We start from the raw sequence: 22470 nt of genomic DNA on the forward strand, positions 1-22470 counted from the left end.
CCATTCCTGCTGCAGACCTCTTTATACCATTCTTGATGGTCCCCTGTCTCCTGGAACCAGTGTTTCAGGGAAAATGTACTGTAATGGGAGGCATGAAAGTTCTCCACGAGCAAAAAATTCAGCTTGGATTTAACCTAACATTCAAATCCATAGTAAAGGGAAAGCAAGTGGACTCTATACAGGATCAAATGCAACATTCCCATTTGCTATGTCAGTCATAGGATAAGATGCTGTAGTCTAGAGGATAAGCAAAAACTTCGCTGACTATACTGAAAAGGGCTTTCACTAAGATGTTTCTACCATCCCCTTTTCTAGCTGTCTAATCCATTTATTACATTAACAGCTTCTTGCTTCTTTGTACTTTCGCACAGCAGAGAACAACTTCGTTTATTGCTGCTCAATAAGGCACACTCCTCCTGCATCTTTTATTTGTTCACTATAGCAGAAATTAACGTGCGTATGGAAAAATGGAAAACAATAATAATCACAGCCACCAATCACTCTCCCGTCTACCCTATAATTTTTTCCCAACTGCCCTCTGTGCTCCCACTTTTATTTTAATTAGATCTTGATCTATCTTCTATCTTCAAGTCTACTTCCTTCACCTCTCAACCACGGAAGCCCCAAACATGAATAATACATGCTGAACAAACATGAAAATCAATCTGTGAGGACCTATTATCCAATAGATTCACTGGTCACTGGCCAGCTGCCTTGTTGGCCTTTAACTAGCAACTTTCAGCTGACAACTAGTGTCACTACAGTATACAGAAGTGAAGCTAAAATTAAAATGGGGGGGGGGGTAATAAATTCCCTGAGGTACAAAAAATACCCCAGGAAATTTACCTCAGGAAGATGGACTGGACAATAAACCTTATACCTAGGACAACTATAGAAGGCTTAGAACATAAGCCTGCCTTATTTTAAAGTAGTAGTAACATCTACTTTTACTATTCAACTTTGGTATAAGCAAACTTAGTGCATAATGCCAATGAAACATCTTACTCACAGCAAATTTCAAACATCCTCCTTTGCACCAGCATCACACCCATTATTTCTATAACAATTAATACCTTTGTATCATTTAGTTATATTTGATTTGTTTATACTTATGTTTTATAATACAATAAAAACTGCCAAGAAAATAGCAGCTAACAATGAAAGAACTATATTATTGGACAGTCCACTCTTGTCAGAGCCCTTTACAGGTATGTTTATTTATTATAATAAAACCTGTTCCAGAACATTCCCTATACTTCAACTGAACAGTAAAATAAAAGCCCTCTTTCTACATTTTTTTCTGTCACAAGCAGGGACACTTTTTAGGTGCCATATAGATGACCAAATACTCTAGCAGTAACAGAACTGTGCAAATAGAATTTTAATTTAGTTGGTTCATTGCCTGGGACTTCAAGAGGGAATTGCTGTAACTTCTGAATACATTTGTCTTGCTGCATTACATCTGCTTAGTTTGCAAAATTTGGCAGCATCTGGAAGCAAACAGTTTAAAGCATCATTAAAAGCAAACCAGAATGCTTGCAACTGAAGAAGTGACTGCACAGTGCCTGCTGGTCTCTATTAACTGTGATCAAGGGTGGCCTGCGTGTCCTGTAACCATTGTTCCATCTGGACAAGTCCTGACAAATTCTAGACTTGCAAGGGTTCTTGCTTTCACAAAATGTCCTTTTCAAATGCATTCCTCACATGCCTTTTGAAAAGGTAACAGGAGCAAGGATTCATACATTTAACTTTATGGCTAGGATAACTTTATAGCAAGGATAAGTGAGCAGTGTCTTTCCAATCGGAACTCAGAGACTTCCTGCTTTGCTTGGCAAGGTAAATCATAGCCTTTCAAAGGCATGCCAGTCATGAAGTTTAGCCCATGCCTGCCTAATCAATTTATCTATTCAGACATAACACTCACCTGCTACAACTCCAGCAATGTAGACAAACCCAATCCTTGCTGCCCCATGAACCATTTCAAGGGGAACTCCAACCAAAAGCTGAAGAACTACGTTGAGGCCAAGGTGCTCAATCCTGGGGTAAAGGGAAATTGCATTTTAAAAATATCATTAATTTAACTTGCCAAGTGCAAACCTTCTGTATGTGGAGCTAGAATAAACCCCAGTCAGATTTGAGGGTCTGAGTTTAAATTTTTTTAAAAATAAAATTGTCAAGAGGCTGGTTATTTTAAAATGCTAAATTGAAGAAAAGTTGGCTGATTCTATATTTTAATCAGTGTTGTTCAAATTATTCATAATCGTTCCGGAGCCAAAGGGAAGCAGTGCATTTTGCAGATGACACTGCATCACTCAGACAAATTATTCTGATATCTCCTTTTTGGGTTAATATAGTATCAATGGGCAATATAGTATGGGTGGAGAGTACACCTAACAATATATATACTGATAGGATTTGAATTTTTGACAACCCAGGAAACATAAACTCAGTATGAAGCACTAGTGAAAAAGTAAACACACTACTGGGCATAATTAGGGAAAGGTTTAGAAACAATTATACAAAAAGTGTCATCATGCTTTTGTATAATTCTGTGATGTTGCCATATTTGGACTACTGTGTACAGTTCTGGCTGCCTCATCTCAGGACAGATGCCAACAAAGCTAGGATAGAACAGATAAAGAGTAAATAAAATGATCCAACACTATTGGAACAGTTAAGCTACAAAGAAAAGCTAAAAGTTTATGGGCTATTTAAGTCCAGGCCAAAAATACAAAAAAAAGGAATATCTGGCACGTGGATCCTGCAACGGAAGGAATAAGCATTCCTAAGGTCTGAAATGGCTGCTGGGTGGGGGAGGTGAGAATACCAGGAAATTTGGCAAACCTTATGTGGTCCTCATAAGGTCCTTTTGCTGGATCCAATCCTATGAATATATGAGCAGACAGAGATTTCCTCCCTTCTCTCATAATGTTAGAACTAGGGGTCGGCACAGACTGGACCACAGACCTAATTTTTTACTAAACAGGACCCAGTTTGAGGTCAGTGAGCCCAATCTGTGCCATCCTGCCAACATAGCCCTCTAAGTAGGTTTTTATGGTCCATGTTGAGAGGACTTGCAAAAGCCATTTAAAGGGAACACATTTAAGAGAGCCAGTTTGGTGTAGTGGTTAAGAGTGGTAGTCACTTCCTCTAATCTGAAGAACTGCCCATATTCCTCCACATGCAGCCAGCTGGGTTACCTTGGGTCAGTCACAATTCTCTCAGAACTCTCTCAGCCCCACCTACCTCACAGGGTTTCTGCTGTGGGGAGAAGAGGGGAAGGAGATGGTAAGCCATTCTGAGACTCTGAGTGAAGGGCGGGGTATAAATCCAACTCTTCTACTTTTAAACGGAGTAGATGAACTCGCTTCTCAGCCTTCACTGGCACTCTGTGTGCCTTTGCAAAAGCCATTTAAAATTTAAATGGCTTTTGCAAAGGCACACAGCGTGCCAGTGAAGCTGGCAAAGCTGCAAATGAAGGCCGAGCACTAAGTTCATCCACTTCTGATTCACCCAGAAGGGAACCAGAAGTGGGTGAAATTGCTGCTTGGCCTTCACTTTTGTACCACATGGCTTTGCAGATGCCTTGTCTTTAAATGGTTTTTTAAGTCCCACAGCATCATGGACCATATGGATCATGACACAGTCCATTAAACATGGAGGTCCGTGGTCAAGGGGTCCATAAAACCCATGGATTTCAAACCTTCATGGTTCACTTTTTTCCTGGACTGTTCCCATCCCTAGTTGGAAGGAACTCATGGTTATATTGTAAAACTGGCTGATAAGAGGCAAAGAATCAACAAAGGGAAGTATTACTTCATACACTACAACCCATTGTTAAGTTATAGAATTCACTGCTATAGTTTTCTCATACTTATTCTCAAAAAAGGGAGGAATGATGACCCAGGAAACTACAATCCAGTGAATCTGACCTCTGTCCCAGGAAGATACTGGAGCAAATTTTAAAGGGGTCAGTCTGTGAGCATCTGAAGGACAACCTGGTAGCCTGGGGAAAATGGCATAGATTTGTTCCCAACAAATCCTGCTAGACCAACCTCATTTCCTTCTTTAATCAAATGACTAGCTTACTGGATCATAGGAACACCATCAATGATGTTTATCAGAATCTGAGTAAAGCTTTTGACAGGGTTCCTCATGATGTTCTGAAAGGTAAACTGGAGGACTTTGGACTGTACTGTAGTATAGTTAGGCGGTTAGGGAACTGGTTGGAGAAGCACACTCAAAAAGTAGTTGTCAATGGTATTTCATCTGACTGGAGGGAGGTATCCAGTGGAGAGCTTTGTTATGGGCCTGGTGCTTTGCAATATTTTTATAAATGATCTGGACAAGGGGTTGGAGGGACTACTCATTAAATTTGCAGATGACACCAAATTGGGAGGAGTACTGAATACCCCAGAAGATATAGAATTCAATGAGATCTAAACACTCTGGGAAAGTGGACAGATGTAAATAAGATCCAATGCACTAAGGATAAGTGCAGAGTTCTACACCTGGATAACAAAAATGGCAAGCATACATACTGGATGGGGGACACACTTTTGGGTAGCAGTGTGTCTGAACAAGATCTTGGGATATGGGTGGACTGTAAGCCATGAGCAGTCAGTGTGATACAGAGACAAAAGGGGCTAATGCAGTCTTGAGGTGTATCAACAGAGGTATAACATCCAGATCACAGATGTCATATAGTCCCACTGAACATCACATTGGTCAGGCCACACCTGGAGCACTGTGTGCAGTTCTGGAGGCTTCAATTCAATAAGGATGTGGACAGAATGGAGTGGGTGCAGAGGAGAGCAACGAAGATCATCAAGGGCTTTGGGGACTACCTTTACCTATGAGAAAAGGTTGAGGGACCTGGAACTGCTCAGTCTGTAGAAGAGGAGTTTTAGGGAGGACACGATTGCCCTCTTTAAGTATCTGAAAGGTTGTCACTTAGAAGAGAGCAGGGAGCTGTTCCTGTTGGCAGCAAACCCATTGCAATAATGGGTTTAAATTATGGGTAGAAGATCCCAGTTGGGTATTAGGGGGGAAATTTATAGTAAGAGTGGAATTGGCTGCCGGGGTGGGGGGCGACCTCCCTCTCACTGGCAATCTTCAAGCAGCAACAACACTCATCAGGGGAACTTTAGGCTGATCCTGCATTAAGAGGTTAAACTAATGGCCTGTATGGCCCCTTCCAACTCTATGATTCTATACATTCCGCCCCTCTCTCCTTCATTATTAGAAGTTAACTACAACATGATTAGTGTTGACTACCCCATTGGAGCCAATAGTCTGTTTGTTTTTTTTACAATCACTGACTTTTTCACATTAACAAAGATGAAGGTCTATGTACTCAAGTTTACTAGAATCATGTACTAGAATCAGAGTCAAGTTTTTAATAGCAATTTGAAAAAAAGGCAAAAATGTCTATTTTTTATTATAGAGAGGGAAAGAGAGCTAGATACAGGCTGGAATCACTGGAGGAGTCATGGGAAGGCACCCAACATTTTCTAACAAAGAATATGGCTTTCTTTTAAATGTCTCTTGTAAAGTGGTGATTTACGAGACCCTCACAGGCTTCATTCCCTTGATGGGTTGAAGGCAGGCCTGCTCTTTAAAAACAACTCAAAAACATTTCCATTCAGTCCAACTTCAGCTGGGGCCAAGAGTTACAGAGTCCCATAGTCAATAAGCACCCATAAAACATAATTAGCTTTCTAATGCTTTGAATGTGTCATTCTTTAGATGACAATATAATTGATTTATCAAGGCCTCAGCCTTCTCTGCAACCAAACAAATGGGCCCTTGATTCAAAGCAAGGCATTAGTTATGGCCGCAATACAAATGGGTGTCTCTCTCCCCCCCTGCCCCCCAGTTAATTCACATCAGCTCTGCTTTAAAGTGGAAGGTTAAAATTTACAGCTCTGGGTTCTTATAGAGCTTTTCTCCATCAGGCCTGGGACACAAGAGCACATTTTTGGGGATGCTCTCGGGAAGCACAGGCAGCCCAGCCACCCTTAACAACCAGCTTCTCCTGCAATACCTTCTGGCTGTCACATTTGCCCATGGAGGGGGGGGGGAAGCAGATGAGCACAGTAAATTAAGAGCTCCAAATTAACATTTTAAAGTCACTGCAGGAAGTGTGACAACAATAGACTTCACCACCTTTGTATTAGCTTGCCCTTTGGGGAGGGGAAGGAGAGTGAAAGAAATAATGGTCTCACCACTTAAAGGGAGGGGCATTATTTTCCCCCTAAGATTTATCTTATTTTCCAGATATGAAAACAACCTAATGTTGGTAAGCTGGGTATAAATGCTAGTTTAGTTATCTAACTGTGCTATGTATTCCATCATTAAAAAATACAGCAGGGATTGCTTCCTGCATAGGGAATATGCGTGTGTGCGGCTTTGATGGTTTGTACATCTAAAAGATTTAGAATCTACTACAGAAAGCAATAAAGCTACATCGGCTAATATTTACAGATGTGAGGCACTGGATACTGTGTCTTCCCTAGAGCTCCCCTGGAAACCAGCCAAGGATGTGAAATAAATGTGATAATTAGAAGGTTCAGCACATTTTTCAAACAACACGACAGCCTAATAGCAACAGGATACTTGTCAAGGCAAAGGTTCCAGTTTTTTGTGGGTAAGGAAGTCATACTGAATACAGTTTAAGCACTTGTCTCTTGTATGCATTTTGGCATCCATACATGGAGGAAAAAATCCCAACTCTTTTCATTCCAATAGATTCCATAGTTCTGAAATGATATTTTTAAAGATTTGGGAGACTTGAGTTTCTTTTGCCTTTATCATATACAATGTGAACTTTTGTCTGCATCTTCCTTCCCCTCCCCCCAACATGATCTTTTGCCATGGAATTATTACTTCAAGGGTGTTTATTATTCTAAAGGAAAACTGTCACTTGCTCCATTAAGAATCATTCTGGAGACATCCCATCCAGAAAGACTGCTGAAGGCAATAGCATTTCTTATATATCATAATGTATGATACAGCTGGTTAAGCTGTATTTTTTTCAAATAAAAAAACCCTACTAAGCATTTTAGGACCCAATGAGATATGAGGCTAGGAGATGTATGAATGTATCCCCCCATGTTTTTTTAAAGTAGGGGGAAAGAATCTGGAGGAAGACTATGGCATGTGGTGGGAAGAACTTAACCTTTCCTCTCTGCATCATTTTCCTAAGGTGAACTGTTCTCCAAGTGCTAAAAGACTTACAGTGGATGATAAGAACAAAAGAGAACATAAGAACATAAGAGAAGCCATGTTGGATCAGGCCAATGGCCCATCCAGTCCAACATTCAGTGTCACCCAGTAGCCAAAAAACAGGTAACAGTTACAAAAACAATGGAGGTTATCCTACCTTATGCTGGAGGAAGTTCTTCCAGTTTAAAGAACCTTCATCCCCTTTAAATGGTTCTTCCACTGTTGGAAGAGCCAGTTAAATTGGAGGAAGGCTCTAGACTTTGCTTAGTGTAGTGGCTGAATATAGGCCAGTGGGTTGGAGGAAGGCGGAAGGTTAAGCACTGCTTCAAGACAAACCAGGACCTCCTGCAGCTGCTAACAATGCTTTTCAAAAACATGGATATGTTCATAGATCTCTACTGTCATGTCTAGTTTGGTTCATAAAGCATCAGCTGATCCACACAACCCACCTCTCCCCCAGCCAATGTCATGCAAAAAAATCTCCCCCCAAATTCAGTACTTTCTTCAGCACTCACCCTGCATGCATGAATATGTAGGTGAGGTACCTCCAGGCTTGGGCACGCAGCTGAGGATGATATAACAATGAGTTCTTCAAATATAAGGGGTGGGTGACTTGCAGCACAAACCTATCTAGTACCACTCCATTGTAAATAAAGAAGGCAACCTAGAAAAGCAGGGAGAACCCATTGTTAATGTCCATAATTTGTTCATGTGATTTGCACCCTCAATTTGCATAATTTGCACCCTCAATTGTTACCCATGATTAACAGTGTAATCCTATATGGAATTACTTTTGTCTATGCCCACTGGAAGGTCAGGTGCTGAAGCTGAAGCTCAAATACTTTGGCCACCAAAAGAGAAGGGAGCACTCATTGGAGAAGATCCTGATGCTGGGAAAGACAGAAGGTAAAAGAAGAAGGGGACGGCAAAAGATGAGATGGCTGGACAGCATTACTGATGTAACTAACACAAATTTGAGCAGACTTCAGAGGATGGTGGAAAACAGGAGGGCCTGACATGACTTGGTCTATGGGGTCACAAAGAGTTGGACTTGACTGTGCGACTGAACACAAAAAAATGCCCACTGGTTTCAACAAGATTTATCTGGAGTAACTTTGAAAAGGATTACAAGAGCTCTAAGTTCTGTTCCATTGCTTTTCATGGGATTTAGTTACTGATTCTCCCAAGGTGTGCATATATGTGACTCCTGCACTGGTTATAGCAGGAGTGGCCAAACTGCAGCTCAGGAGCTATATGTGGCTCTTTCATACATATTGTGTGGCTCTTGAAGCTCCCACCACTCTGTTGGTTGGCTTGGAGGTGTTTCTCTCATTAAATCACTTCTCCAAGCTGCTGCCTGGCTTGGCTTGGAGAATGCATTTAAAGTTAAAGTTGCTTTGTTTCCACCTCTCCCTCTTCCCCCATCTCTTTGCCTTCATTCAAAGAGAAAGTACCAGGAGCAAGTCTTCCCTAACATATCATAAATACTGGTTTGGTTCATAGAAGCCAAGTTATTTGTGCATATGCTGTGCTCAATACATTCAGGACAATAAAGATTAATAGCCAGAAATTTCAGTTGGGTTGGGAAACACACAGCAGCCAGCAGTATAAATATTAATTTAATATGGAGCCTCTAACCTGCAGCCCACCCCTAAAAGCAGAATTCTGTGCTAGCTGAAGCTTCCAGAACCTCTTCAATGGACAGATTCATGTAGGGCAGGAAGAACAATGGCAGCATCTCTGCAATCAAACAAAGAATGCAGACTGCTGATAAACAAGATCTGAAGGTGAACCTCTGGGGGGATGTGGCCCCATGGACAGCAGACAGACACACCTCCTCTGATCTGAATCACTTTACGCTTGCAGATACTTGCCTCTACAATGGTGATGGCGATCATGAACCAAGGAGGAGGGCAGCAGGTGTAACTGTCATAGTACCACTTCCGATCTATCTCACGTGGCAACGTTTCATATGCAACATGCCGAATCAACCGCTGGGAAAGGCTAAGTCCTGTCTCTTCCAGAAGTGCCTTGCTGCACAACCTTCGGTTCCCCTGCAGAATGGCTTGGCGGAAGCTATTGGACCGTTTGTTACTCATCTGAGGGAAAAGGGGAAATAAAAACAAAGGAAAATTAAAATGCTGAAACCAAGAAATGGCCTATTATTCAGACTGAAGGAGCTTGGCTAAGCTCAAAAAGAAATGCATGAAAAGGTGGTCAAGAAAGTTTTTCAGCTGATCTGTTCAATTACCTTTCTACATACCATATGTCTGGCATTACCTCCTGTCCCAACCCACCAAATCCGGATCCTACCCTACCGACAATTTATGCAAATCAAACATCCCATTTTTATAACTATGGTTTGCGTTCTGTCTTAAATTGTATAGAGGACAGCCAAATCATATATTTCGATGAAGTGGTTTTCTAAAAAATGTGTGGTATAAGACCACCATCTTTAAATATTTCCAGATTTGAAAAATCCCATATGCCCTTAATAAAAATGCAATTCCACATAAAATAACGAAATGTGATCTATTAATCTGAGCTGGAAATATAAAAGGACAGATTGGCTTATTCTTTATTGTTGATTTTAGATTTTATGTGAGCTGGAAGAGAGATCTCTGATGTGCTACAGCTGATAAAGTTTATAACTGGTCTGATATTCAGTCTTCTTTGGTTTCCATAAATCTGAAGAATTTTTTTGAAGTACAGTTTCTCTGCTACTCAACTGTTATGAAACATATATATAAAATGTAATGCAAGATTAATGTTAGAGATGCTAGTCTGATGATGCCAGCTTTTATCACTTTTTTGGACACGTTCTATATAAAATTACTGGAAAGAAATTCTTGATTTGAGAAATAGCTGGGTAGACCATTTCTTATGATGCAAAGACAGTCTTATAATGTTATCTGACAGATAGAAAAATAATGATCTTGAATAAGTGATAAACTTGAATAGCAGCAAAGAAGTGTGTTTCATTTTGGAGGGGAAAGAATCTGAGGAGCTATTAATATCTAATTGGTTCCGTAAAAAGTGGACAATTGCACTTGTGTCAGCTTTTAACCATGATGTATTCACAACAACCCATGACAAGAATGAAGTGACATAGCGGCTCTTAACTGCTGACTTGCTGCCATCCCATTAAGGACTTGGTGAACCACAGAAGATGGGACATCTAAAAACTAGGCTAGGCAGCTGTTGCTTAAAGCACCCTCCCCAGGACCCATTCTGCTGTGAAAATGTATTGTGGCAACAGCAATGAGGGAACACCAGCAGCAGCTAGAAGATTCAGCCTAGAGTGACACCTTCTGATTGCTAGGGTTGCCAACTCTGGGTTGGCAAATACCTGATGATTTGGGAGGGGGGTGTGGAGCCTGGGAGAAGGAAGATCTTGAGGAGTGGCAGGACCTCAATGGGGTATAAATCCACAGATAATTCCAATGGGGTATAATTTCACCCTCCAAAGCAGCTGTTTCCTCCAGAGAAAACTGATCTCTGTCGGCCTGGAAATGAGTTCTCATTCCGAGAGGTCAGTCAACCCCACCTGGAGGCTGGCAAATCTACTGTTGCCTGGCAACTGTTTCTGGGCCCCAGCAGCTCATTAACAGTTAACTGGCCACTGACTGACCTCAGTAAGGCCTTGGGGACCCATGGCCGCTGGGATACCTATAGTTTAATAGTTGATTTTATACTCTGAGGGATAAAATGGAATTACTTTCTGCTAGCAGTTTACCAGTAGCTTATGCATAACCAGTTGCCTGACACTGATAATCTAGCAGGATGAAAATTACCCTCAGCAGACTGGCAGCACACTGCCTCTTCAGATGAAAGAAGGTTATTGCAGCCATGGTCCAGCTGTGCCCGAGTGTTAGAATTGGGTAGTCTCATATGCTCCTGAGCAGAGTATGGCACAATGCCAGGTACTCGTTCAACTTCAACAAAGCTCAACAGAAAGCAGCAGAGGGGCCATGGTCAGGAGGACATGAGGAAATTCAGCCAGTTCAAGAAGTCAGATCAGAACTCTACATAGATGATGGTATAGACAAGTCTGATGTGGGTAATAAGGTCTATTTAAGGGAACTGCAGCAGGCCTTGGTGAAGGCTCTGAGTCCCAAAGAGTTCAAGGGCAGCTCCATGTGGAGCACACCGCAGTAATCTAGTCAAGATGGAACCAGGACATGCATCATACTGGCCTCATCTTTTCTGCCCAGGAAAGGCCACAGCTGGCTAACCAGTCAAAGCTGGCAAAAGGCACTCCTGGCCACAGCTGCCACCTGTTTATCTAACAGTAGGACTGGGTCTAAGAGCAAACCCAAGCTATGAACCTGTTCCATCAAGGGGAGTGTATTCCTACCAATGGAGTGATACTTTAAATCCCACGTCAGACCTTCCACTCACCAGTAGCCTTGTTAAACTCAAATCATGTGTCACATGTTACCTCTCAGGTGCAGGGGCAAGAAATCCATTTGGACCAAATTAGAAGTTGTGGTAGATCAAGGGCAAGGTGGATGTTCTGAACTAATTACACAACAACAGCAGACTTCAGGATCTGTGCTTGCCACAGCAATTAATCCTGTCCTTTATGCAGATTTTTGGACGTTATGTATCAGTACAGACACATAGCTTTCTCCTGGTATCAAGAATACTGATGCTGAACAGACACAGGAGGTCCCTGATTAGATCTTCCTTTTTCCCCAGGACTTCAAGGCTATATTACAAGGCAGAACAAAAAACAATTCACTTTGCTAATCTGGAATGAGGGTCAAATAGACCCCAAGGTAAATCACAAAAATAAAAAAAAAGCTTTGGGGATTTTGCTGACCATGATACCAGGTGCAGAGGGGGGAAAATCTATACTTCATTAAGGATTTCCCTTTGGCAATAAGAACAGAACAGCAAGAAAGGTATTAGAGGAAAAAATAGAAGACATTTTATTTTATTACCTCTGCCCTACATGCTAATGCTACTGTAGCATTCAGTGAAAGTGGGGGTAAAAATGATCCCTGAGTAAATTCACTGCAGCTTATGGGGGGCTGTGGGGGGAGATGAGGTAGCACGAAACACCATTGGGCAACTGACCTCATTAAGGTTGAGGACTAGATGTGAGTATGAAGTTACAGAAGACTGAAAACAACATTTGACCCATTTCTCTCCATTTTAGGGGGGAGGGTAAGACTGAACAAAGGACACAGGGTTAAGCCTTTTCTCTTCTATCAGTTTAGCAGCTCCACAAAACATCTTCGAAATAAAGAAAAAAAACCACTGGGGGAACTCAATCTTTGTCCTGTTGCTTCAGACCAGCACAGCTACCCACCTGAATCTATCCTCAGTCACAGTTTCCTTGGTCCCCATTAGCAACTGACTCAAGAGTAAAGTATCCAATTCCTACAGCAGTTTTCCAGTGATGAATGACAAACTGGGGTGCAGATCTGGACACCCATATGAGCACATCCCTCTTGATTTGCCACATGCCTCAGTATTTGTACATTCCTATGTAATTATGCACAACATAAGATGCTCCAAGTACACACACATATAATATACAATTGCCAAAACCCACTCCTTTGACTCAACACTTCAACTTTTAAGTGACATCTGCTTGTTGAAAGCTGCTAGGGGCCTTACTCAGCACGAGAGAGAGAGAGAGAGAGAGAGAGAGAGAGAGAGAGAGAGAGAGAGAGAGAGAATGAGAGAAAGCACATCATTTTAAGCATCCCTGGAGGGTTTTTTTGGATTTTTTTTGGCTCATATCCTCTGGATTTCAAAGCCTGAACCTTCTGCTTTCAGATATACAAAGGCTGTTGAGTAATTGCTCCAAGCAGAGCCAAGCTGCTCAAAAACATACTAACTGTTGCTGTGAGCAACTCTGAGACAACAGTCACCATATCGAGTAACCACCAAAGAGTAGCTTCTCAGTTGCCTCACATATTTTGATGGGTCTTTGGGGGCTGTTTATGCATCAGCAGGCTTTTCCCCCTTGTGATTCATGGATGACTACGGAGATGGTTCATAGCTAAAATGCAGTCTCTTGAGTCCAGAGGCACTAAACCTTTGTGTGGATGATGCTATAGTCAAATATTGAGAAAGTGCTGTCTCACCAGCATTTGCTTTATGAGCTGATCAGTTATGTTGGACCAGGCACTGGTTTAACACAGTTATTATGCCCTAACCATTTTGGCAGTTTCAGTACATCTTCCATTGTCAATTATTTTCAAGGCACGACTTTTGCATTCTATTTACAACTATAAAAAGCAGAAATTCATCATGTGAAACTTTTCTCATCACTGCATGCTGGGAAGTTTTACCTGCTGGATTTCCGATTATCATGCAGCTGCTAAAGATACTAAAGCCCTCATTTTTTTTAACTGTTAGCAATTCTAAGGCAGAGTGCTTTTGACAGAACCCTCAAGCCAATTCTTATGTTTTGGGGCAGCAAACTAAAAAACCTGAAAATGCAAGTCTTGCTTCTCCAGGAATGCTCATATGTTGAAAGCAGAAAGCTAGTTGTACAGATTGCACAACCTGTGTTGACTTTGTAATTTTATTTAACTTTATTCAAGAGTGGGGGCCTAAGGGGACTTAAATTATTTTCCTCTCTTCTATTTTAACCTCACAACAACCCTGTGAGGAAAGATAGGCAGAGAGTGCATGACCGGCCCATGGCCACCCAGCAAACTTTCATAGAAAGAAACCTGGATTTCTCAGATCCTAGTTGGACTCCCTAACTGCTACACCTAACTGCCTTGCTGAATGGTCCCTTGCATCCACTATTACAGACTGGATCCTGATCTAAGGCAAGTCACCATTCTCTTCCTCCCTCCCTCAGATTTGCCTGAAACTGGATAAACCCAACAAGAAGCAAGTCTTGGGTTGAAGGGGGTCTCCACTCCCCAGATCCTGGAAAAATGCAATCACCAGCCTGTTTAGAAGGCCTCACTTTAGAATAATAGGCCAGACACAAGGCACCCTTAAAGTATGGTTGTGACTTGGATTGGAAACACTGTGGATCAGTCTGTCCCAATGGTAGAGTCAAAGCCTTCACTTTGCAAATCAGGGTTTAGACCCAGAAGAATGTTTCCTTGAACATAAGAAGGACCAGTTTTTGCAGATGCCCCTTTCCACTGCAGACCTTAAGCTCCCTCCCTCTCATCATGCAGCTCTCAAGTTTTTCTCTGCTCAATTGATGCTAACCAATCAGATTTGCTTGGAGCAGCTTGTCACTCAAAACTTTCTAGAGAGGGAGGGGTTTGAGGGAATGAGGACCTCACCAGGGTGCAATGCCATGGACTCCACCCTCCAAAGTGGGTATTTTCTCAACAGGAACTGATCTACAAATGGAGATCAATAGAAATTCTGGGAGATATCCAGAACCCACCTGGAGGTTGACAATCCTATCTAATTCTGTTTCTGGGGGTCCCCTCTCATCCAAGAGTAGCATTTTAGGGAGCATTGGGGACTGTAGAGGGAGGGGAAGGTGAGGAAGTCACACAGCACAGGTGGAAATTACCACTGTATCCAAGCCAAGTGCTAAAAAAGGATTAAAACATTTATTGAGAAACAACAAATTCTAGGCACTCTCTTACAAAAAACAGAAAAATATATTTATTAAACATTATTTACTTCATTTATATTGTACCTTTCTCCCCAAAGGAGGCCCAAAGTGATACATCACCTCTTCTCATTCATTTTTTCCTAAAATTAATTTAAGCCTAAAAGTAATTGTATTATACCTGTTCTTAGTTACAACAGAGTTTATAAATCCATATGGGGAACAGCAGCCCAATGTCTCTCTTATTCAGAAATCGCAAAGTCTCATCCATTTTTCTGTGGGGGTTTCCACAGATACTAACTCAAACTGGACTACCAAACAAACAAAAAGATCAAAGACATACCTCCTAGGTCTCCTAGGAAATAAATGTGAAAGGAGGTGGGTTCTGGGCTGCACCTTACAAGGGCCAAGTAATCCGTGAGCACTCTGGGTGGACTACCTCTGTATGCCTAATAAACCCAGAAATACTTGATTACCCAGCAGATGCTCACAGAAGAGAGATGTGGGAGGGCATCTCATTTCCTCGTTCTCCCACTATTTCTTCTTTCCTTTTCCTGAAAGTCCACCATTCCTGATTCCCTCTTTTTTTCCCACCCTCTGGCCAACCTACCTTTATCTGCCCCCATCTTCAGCTTTCCCCCTTTCCCTCCCCATGGAAGCTTCTCCACAGAAAAACTCTGGCTGAATTGTGGGATGTCAGTTGCTTGGCCAGACCCAGTTGCATGATGGGAAACCTGCAATCACTTGTGGGGGGAGACATAATTTCCCCTGTATTCCTTCCTAAACCGTTTCCTACTGGCAGCCCCCAGATCCTCACCTTTCCCTGCATCCTTCTCACTGATGAACCTACCTATTATGTGTTTCCCACCTTCATCTATATTTTTATTTTCTTTATTTGTACCCTGATAGGCTGTACTTTTAAAAAGCTTAGAACTGCTATACAAATAGCTGAAGGACTGTGAAAGGTCAATTCTTCAATGGAAACAGAAAGTTTTGAGTGACAAGCTGCTCCAAGCAAATCTGATTAGTTAGCATCAATTGAACAGAGAAAAACTTGAGAACTGCATGATGAGGAGTCAGATTTTCACCTTGACTGAGTTGAGTCCGATTTCAGCCATCACTGAGAGCAGTTTTAACATAGATGGAGAACTGGAGGAAAGTTGGCAAAGACGTTTAGGAAATCACGTGAAGACTCCTATTCAGGCTAAGGAAAGAGGATAGATCTTCTAGAGAGAGAAGGAATTTTCCTAAACAGGGTGATAGCTCTGAAGATTGAAAGGATCCCTGGTTTGGTGTGGTTAGAAACTGCCTGTAGAGACCTTAAGCATCAGTTAAAAACTCAAGATGAGTACTGGTATTTCAAGAGAGGAGGTTTGGGTACTGGAAAGCATACCAACTTTCTGGAAACCAAAATAGTTACCTCATGAATTTACATGGCAAAGTAGGGATTTGAAACTGGATTCTTTCAAATCCTAATTGGTAGCCCTAATCGTTATACCACATTGGCTATTGTATGTCCGTGGGAATGACTGCTGTTGAATAGAAACAAGCAGCTGGGCTGGGTGATTCATGCAAATTGTGTGATAGCAAATTGCCCAGCGGTTGCTGCCAGGCCAAGCCCCAAAGAATTTTCCTTCGAACAGCCCTGGAAAAGGCCCTGCCCCCTTTTCTGCCCTTTTACTGACAGAAACCAATGCTTGAAGGCTGGCAATACTGCTATGGTTGCTAGCAACACCCACAATGATAACTACAGTGTTACTGCTTCTATTATTTTTTTAAGGGGTATTTTTTTAAGGGGTATTTTTTTAAGATTGTAGATTCTTCTGCAAACCTGGGGCTTTTCTCAGGCTTGTAGAAACATATTATTTCTTTGTTCATGGTTATACTCTGTACATTTAAGTACCCACAGATGGGGCCACATTGAGAACTTAGATATGTTGATACTTGTTCTTACGGGAAGTGGTTATCAGAGTTGAACATCTGGATATGGTACTTAGGCCAACAACTGTATCGCTTAGATCAACCTGGAGCCTTCAGGTTCAGAATGGGCAGATAATCCCTGTCTTGCAAAGATGGCTTTTGAAATATATGAAATAGAGTCTGATTTCAGCAAATCCCCTGCCAGTTATGGGGGAGGGGGGGGGAGACTGAAATTATAGCCATCCTCTTACGTCTTCTCTTACTATGACAGAAAAATACGAACAGAAGAGTAACGCAGGTTGAAGCACCTCAGTTTAGTTGCACTGTGTGTTAGGGTTGCTTTGCTATCTGTTTAGCCCCAGATAAGGACTAAACTATGGGACTGTAAAATATGCCATTGTATGTATACCAGAATATTAATGCTACTTTATTATAGTATACTGATTCTGAATGGAATAAGAGCTGTGTTTTGCAGTTATACCACATCTGTTCCTTTCCAAAAGTAGTTCTAATAACATAAAAAAGCAACAGTTCCTTGAAGCATAGAACAGGTGGCAAACATACACAGGACAGGCCAAAGACACATCTGTGGCTGAGGTGGAAAATTCTGATGGGACCTACACATACAGAGTGCACACAAATACTGTTTTAGGCCTTCATCAAATGTTTGGAGGCAAACTTTTTTAGCATGAAAAGGAGAATGGGGGGGGAGCCTGAGATATTCAGCAGCCTCCTAAGGTTTGTAAGTTCCAATGGACTGTGCTTGTGAAGGTTGTGTTGTTAAAACGTTGGTTACAAGCAGGGGTTGTTTTGTAGGAAAATAGGTGGTGGAGCTCATCCAGGGATTGTTATGCAGCTGCACATACTATTCAATGGACAAAGAGGTGGAACTCTCAGAAGGAGGAGGTGGAACTCTCAGAAAGGTTCAGGAGCTGTGCTCCTGTGAGCTCCCACTGACTCTGAGGCCTGGTTACAAGAAGCTGCAGGACTGCCTGATCCTTGCCTTGACAAAGGGGTGTCGGAAACAGTGCAATTCTATTGCCAGCTGGGTTCCATCTGAAGTGGAGCAAGGAGTCCAATCAGCTTTTTGAATGGATTATAAAGCTATTTGAACAAACACTTTTCTTCAAATGTGGCTGCCCTATGCACCTCCACTAATCAGGAAGTAATTCTGGCATGTTACATTGCCTCATTCAGCTGCTCAGGCATTGTAATTTATTAAGGAATTATTTTGGCACTTCAAATCACTTCATTGGAATTGTGAATTGTGTCTGTGAAACTGAGATCTGATGGAGTAATCTATATGGATTAGACATTGAAACTTTATCTGCTATCAGTATTATGGATGTTTATGGATTTTTGTGGAATATGGTATCTATTTGTAATTGTTGCACTATTCACTTTACACAAATTATAATGAAATATTTATAACTTACTGTTTGTTACTGTTTCATGGTATATAATTTTCATTGTTTGCTAACCTTTTCTGGGGACCTCCTAATTGTTTGAACCTACAGGTAGGGCCTGGAGTTCTCCCAGACTACAAATATAGTTTTCCTGGAATGGCGGCTTTGAAGGAATATGTATAGCAGCATATCCCTATTGAGCTCCTCCCCAAACTCCGCTCCCCCTAAACTCCACCCCCAAATCTCCAGGAATTTCCCAAACCAGAATTTACAACCATGAGACCCAATTTACACATGCCAGAGAAATAGCTGGTAAAATACAGAGATGAGAGATTAGATTGCACTCAGTTAAGACTACTGGCAGACGATGACATTTTTGAATGCTCCTCTATGTTCTCTGCAAAGAGAAAACTAGCGCAACAAGCAAAGAGAAGGGGATAGAAGGTATCATCTTGCTGTGCTAAATTTTTCTATTTGCATGGAGTATTTTTATGTGAAGGAGCATTCAGAACTTGAATCTACCACCTGCTGATTGCCATCTTCAACATTTCACTACCTATTGTCCTACATGGGAAAAGTCAATACTTGGAGCAGGGGTATAACCAATCTGATCCCAATCCTCACTCTTCAGATACTGTTCAGCTATCAACATTTAGGAGGATCAAGCTGCCAAGGGGGAAGAGCCTTTGCGGCATGGCCTCCGAAGAGGCTCGTTTTGCTGCCTCTGCCTCCGCCAGCTCAACTTTCTGCCCCCGGAAGAGGCGGGGGCCGGGCGAAGGCGCTGAGGCGGTGCATTGAAGCCACGGAGCCGGCGCTTCGTCCATATCCTGGCTTCTCCTTTCTTCCCCCTCACCGCCGAGGGGGAAGAGCCTCCGAAGAGGCTTCTCCTGGCTTCTCCTCCCTGCCTCGCCGCCTTCACGATGGTAGAGGAGGATGAGGGGGCGGCGGCGGACCAGCCGGCGGCACGACCAGCAGTGGGAGCCGGCGAGGCGAGAGCGAGACCAGCGGGGCCCGGCCATTGCCTGCCAAGGTGAACTCTTTTTTTCCTTGTTCGCTCCATAAGACGCACACACTTTTCCCCACTTTTTTTGGGGGGGGGGGCGGGAAGTGTGTCTTATGATCCGAAAAATACTGTAAGTTTTTGAAATTAAGTTTTCATTATCTCCAAGCAGAACTTTTCCCATTTCTGTTTGCTCTCGTCTTATTCCTTCAGTTTTAATATCCTTTTCCACCAAACTCTTTATTTGTTGCATTTGAAACCAATCGTATTTGTTATTCAACTCCACAGCAGTTTAATCTCCATCTTCTCACTTCTCACTTCTTTAGACAATTTTGTAATCCATAATATTGGGTTATGATCTGCACCTATCTTTGTTAAGATCTCTATTTTCTTAGTTATAAAGCCTAAGTCCTTTGTACCCCATAACATGTCAATTCTGGAAAAAGTATTATGTCTTGCTGAAAAAAATGTATAATCTCATACTTCAGGATTAAATTTTCTCCATATGTCTTCCAAGTTTTCTTGTTTAACCAGTTCAAAGAAGGATTTTGGCAATTTTCCTTCTTTATTGTTATTTTTTTCCCAGATCTGTCCAATGTATTCTGAATTGTTCCATTAAAGTCTCCCATAATTATGACCTGATCGTATGTCACTTCATCAAGTTGTTTTATAATGCCTTTAAAAAAAAACATCTTTTGCACCATTTGGTGCATACGGTCCCAATAATAAGGGTTTTTTTGCATTTATTATTACTTCCACTGCCACAAATCTTCCATCTTTATCTTTAAATATTATTTTTGGGTCCAATTCTTGTTTAATATAAAAAAATCACACACCCTTTTCTTCTGTTCAGCCAATGAAAAAAAATCCAGTCCCAATTGTCTATTCCATAAAAATTTATAATCCTTTTGTTTAATATGAACTTCTTGTAAGCAAATTATATTACAGTTTTGTTTTTTAATCCAATGAAATATTGCCTTTCTTTTTTTGTGGTGTCAGTGTGCGTGGAAGTTCTGCAGGTATGAGTGCCCTGATAAGTGCAGCCACCAGTAAAAGTTCTATGAAGACAAAAACTCCAACAAGCCAGTTGAATCAGTTGTATTTGGGGTAAGGCAAAGAGAGTAGTAATAGGCAGGCAGATAGTCAATACACAGCAAGTTCAGTCCATCCAAGTTAGCAGTACACAGTCACAGTCCAAGAGAGTAGTCTTACACATACCAAGTCATCATCATCATCAGTCAGTCCGACAGAGTAACAGCCTCTGATCACAATAGCTCTCCACACCTCTGCACGTCCTCCGTATTCATCAACCCACAGAGAATGAGAGTTAGGCTCTCTGTTGATATAGTGCAGCTAGCCAATCATGTTACCCAATTCTTAACTAGCTGCACATGATTCTCACATGCCTTTCATTAGCAGGTATAGTAGGAGTTACATAACAGTGCATCAGCACTTTTCTCCTTAAAGTGCCCAATGCTGACATCCTCCCCCTTATGTAACGACATGGGCTATACATTGCATGTAACTTTAACATTCATAGTTAAAATATTTCTACAGCATGACATTACTGCTTTTCACATTTTTTTAAGACCTAATGATAGACAGCTTTCTTTATGCTTCACATGTGTTTGAACCTTTGTAAACAAGTCTGCAACATTGTCATTGGTTTCACAGTATTCAAGCACGATTAGTCTATCCTCCAAGCATTGCTTAACGTTATGGAAACGTACATCAGTATGTTTGGACCTGCTCTTGACACCAAGAGTTGTTGCTAACTGTATAGCAGCCTGATTGTCTTCCCTCACAATTATGGGATTGACATGACGTATTCCAAAGTCTAACAACAATTGCTTGAACCATATGAGTTCAGTACATATAGCGCTCAAGGCCGCGTATTCTGCCTCGCACGTAGACAGAGCCACGTGTCTTTGCTTCAGTGACCGCCACCCAACCAGGGCGCCACCCAGAAAAATAGCCATTCCTGTAGTAGATTGCCTAGTATCAGGATCGTTGGCGAAACTAGCATCTGCATAAGCAAGCATGGTAAGTTCTCCAGTAGGAGTTATGAATAGACTTAAATCTATGGTCTGCTTTAAGTATCTTAAGATATGCTTAGCTGCTAGCCAATGTTTTTCCTTGGCTCTTTCATTGCTCTTGCCAATACATTAGTGGCCATGGCTATGTCCGGTCTGGACCAATTAGCTAGATATGACAAGCTGCCAATCAGGGATTGATATATCCCCTGATCGAACAGTGGACTCTGTTCGCTGTCTGACTCATTACATGGGAACATAGGACTTTGCACCCCTTTGCACTGGTCCATTTTAAACTGTTTTAGCAAATGGGATATTTTTGCCCTTTGTGATACTCTGTATCCACCATCTACTTTTTCTATCTCTAGGCCAACATATTGCTTGATTTCTCCTAGATCTCTCACAGTAAATTTGGACCTTAGAGCATCAATAGTATCATTCATTACTTTGGCAGATTTACATATTATGGCCAAATCATCCACAAAGATTAGGATGGTGCATTGTTGCTCCCCCTTCTGTTTAGTGAACACACAGGGATCTGCAACTCCTTGCTTATAACCTAACATTTTAAGGTTATCTACCAAATGCTGATTCCATTCGAATCCAGCCTGCTTTAACCCATACAAGGATTTCTTAAGCAACCAACAAGCATTATCATTGTCATTATCATTGTCACCAGAGGCACCTGGTGGTTTCTTCATATACACACAGTGTCTCAATGGGGCATGCAAGTAGGCTGTTTTAACATCAAGATGCCTAATCATACAGTGCTGTTTTGCTGCGATAGTGAGAGCACAGTAAAGTGAAGTGGCTTTAAGGGTTGGAGCAAAAGTTTCATCGTAATCTTGCCCCCCTTGCAAGAATCCCTGGGCTACAAGTCTGGCCTTGTACTGAGTAGTACCATCTGTGCCAGGCTTGAGTTTATACACCCATTTACACCCTATGAGTCTCTGACCGGGCGGTAGAGTGGTTTCTTCATAGACGTGCAGGTTACGCAGGGACTCTAGCTCAGAGCTCATTGCAGCGTGCCATCCAGCCTGTTCCTCCTGTGATAAATGCTGAATACTCTCAAAGTTAGAGGGCTCTGCAATCACAGTACATGCCTGTCTTGGACTGTAGCGATCCGGTGGCCTCGTCTCACGTGACGACCTCCGAAGCACCGGTTCTGCAGATTCATCAGACACTGTCTGTTGTGCTGCCATCTGCTGCTGTGAAACACCAGCTCCTGGAGATGCAGGGGTTAACGGCTCCTCCTTGACTGCTCCGTTGCTGGGCGACGGGCTCCTCCTCCCCTTCCTAGGAATGGGTGGTGTCTCTTGTTTCTCTGCTGTC

General features: G+C 42.0%; 1 protein-coding gene across 1 annotated transcript in view; it reads right to left on the minus strand.

Annotated features, from left to right (window-relative positions):
• RHBDL3 (rhomboid like 3) overlaps nt 1–22470 on the minus strand; it is a 190657-nt gene that overhangs the window by 26527 nt on the left and 141660 nt on the right. The window contains exons 5-7 of the mRNA XM_060253195.1: nt 9102–9326; nt 7743–7891; nt 1925–2037 (exon numbers count right to left, since the gene is read on the minus strand). Coding sequence (XP_060109178.1) covers nt 1925–2037; nt 7743–7891; nt 9102–9326 — 487 coding nt within the window. The remainder of the gene's footprint in view (nt 1–1924; nt 2038–7742; nt 7892–9101; nt 9327–22470) is intronic.

This window comes from Heteronotia binoei, chromosome 13, assembly GCF_032191835.1.
Source record: "Heteronotia binoei isolate CCM8104 ecotype False Entrance Well chromosome 13, APGP_CSIRO_Hbin_v1, whole genome shotgun sequence".
NCBI classification, from domain to species: domain Eukaryota; kingdom Metazoa; phylum Chordata; class Lepidosauria; order Squamata; family Gekkonidae; genus Heteronotia; species Heteronotia binoei.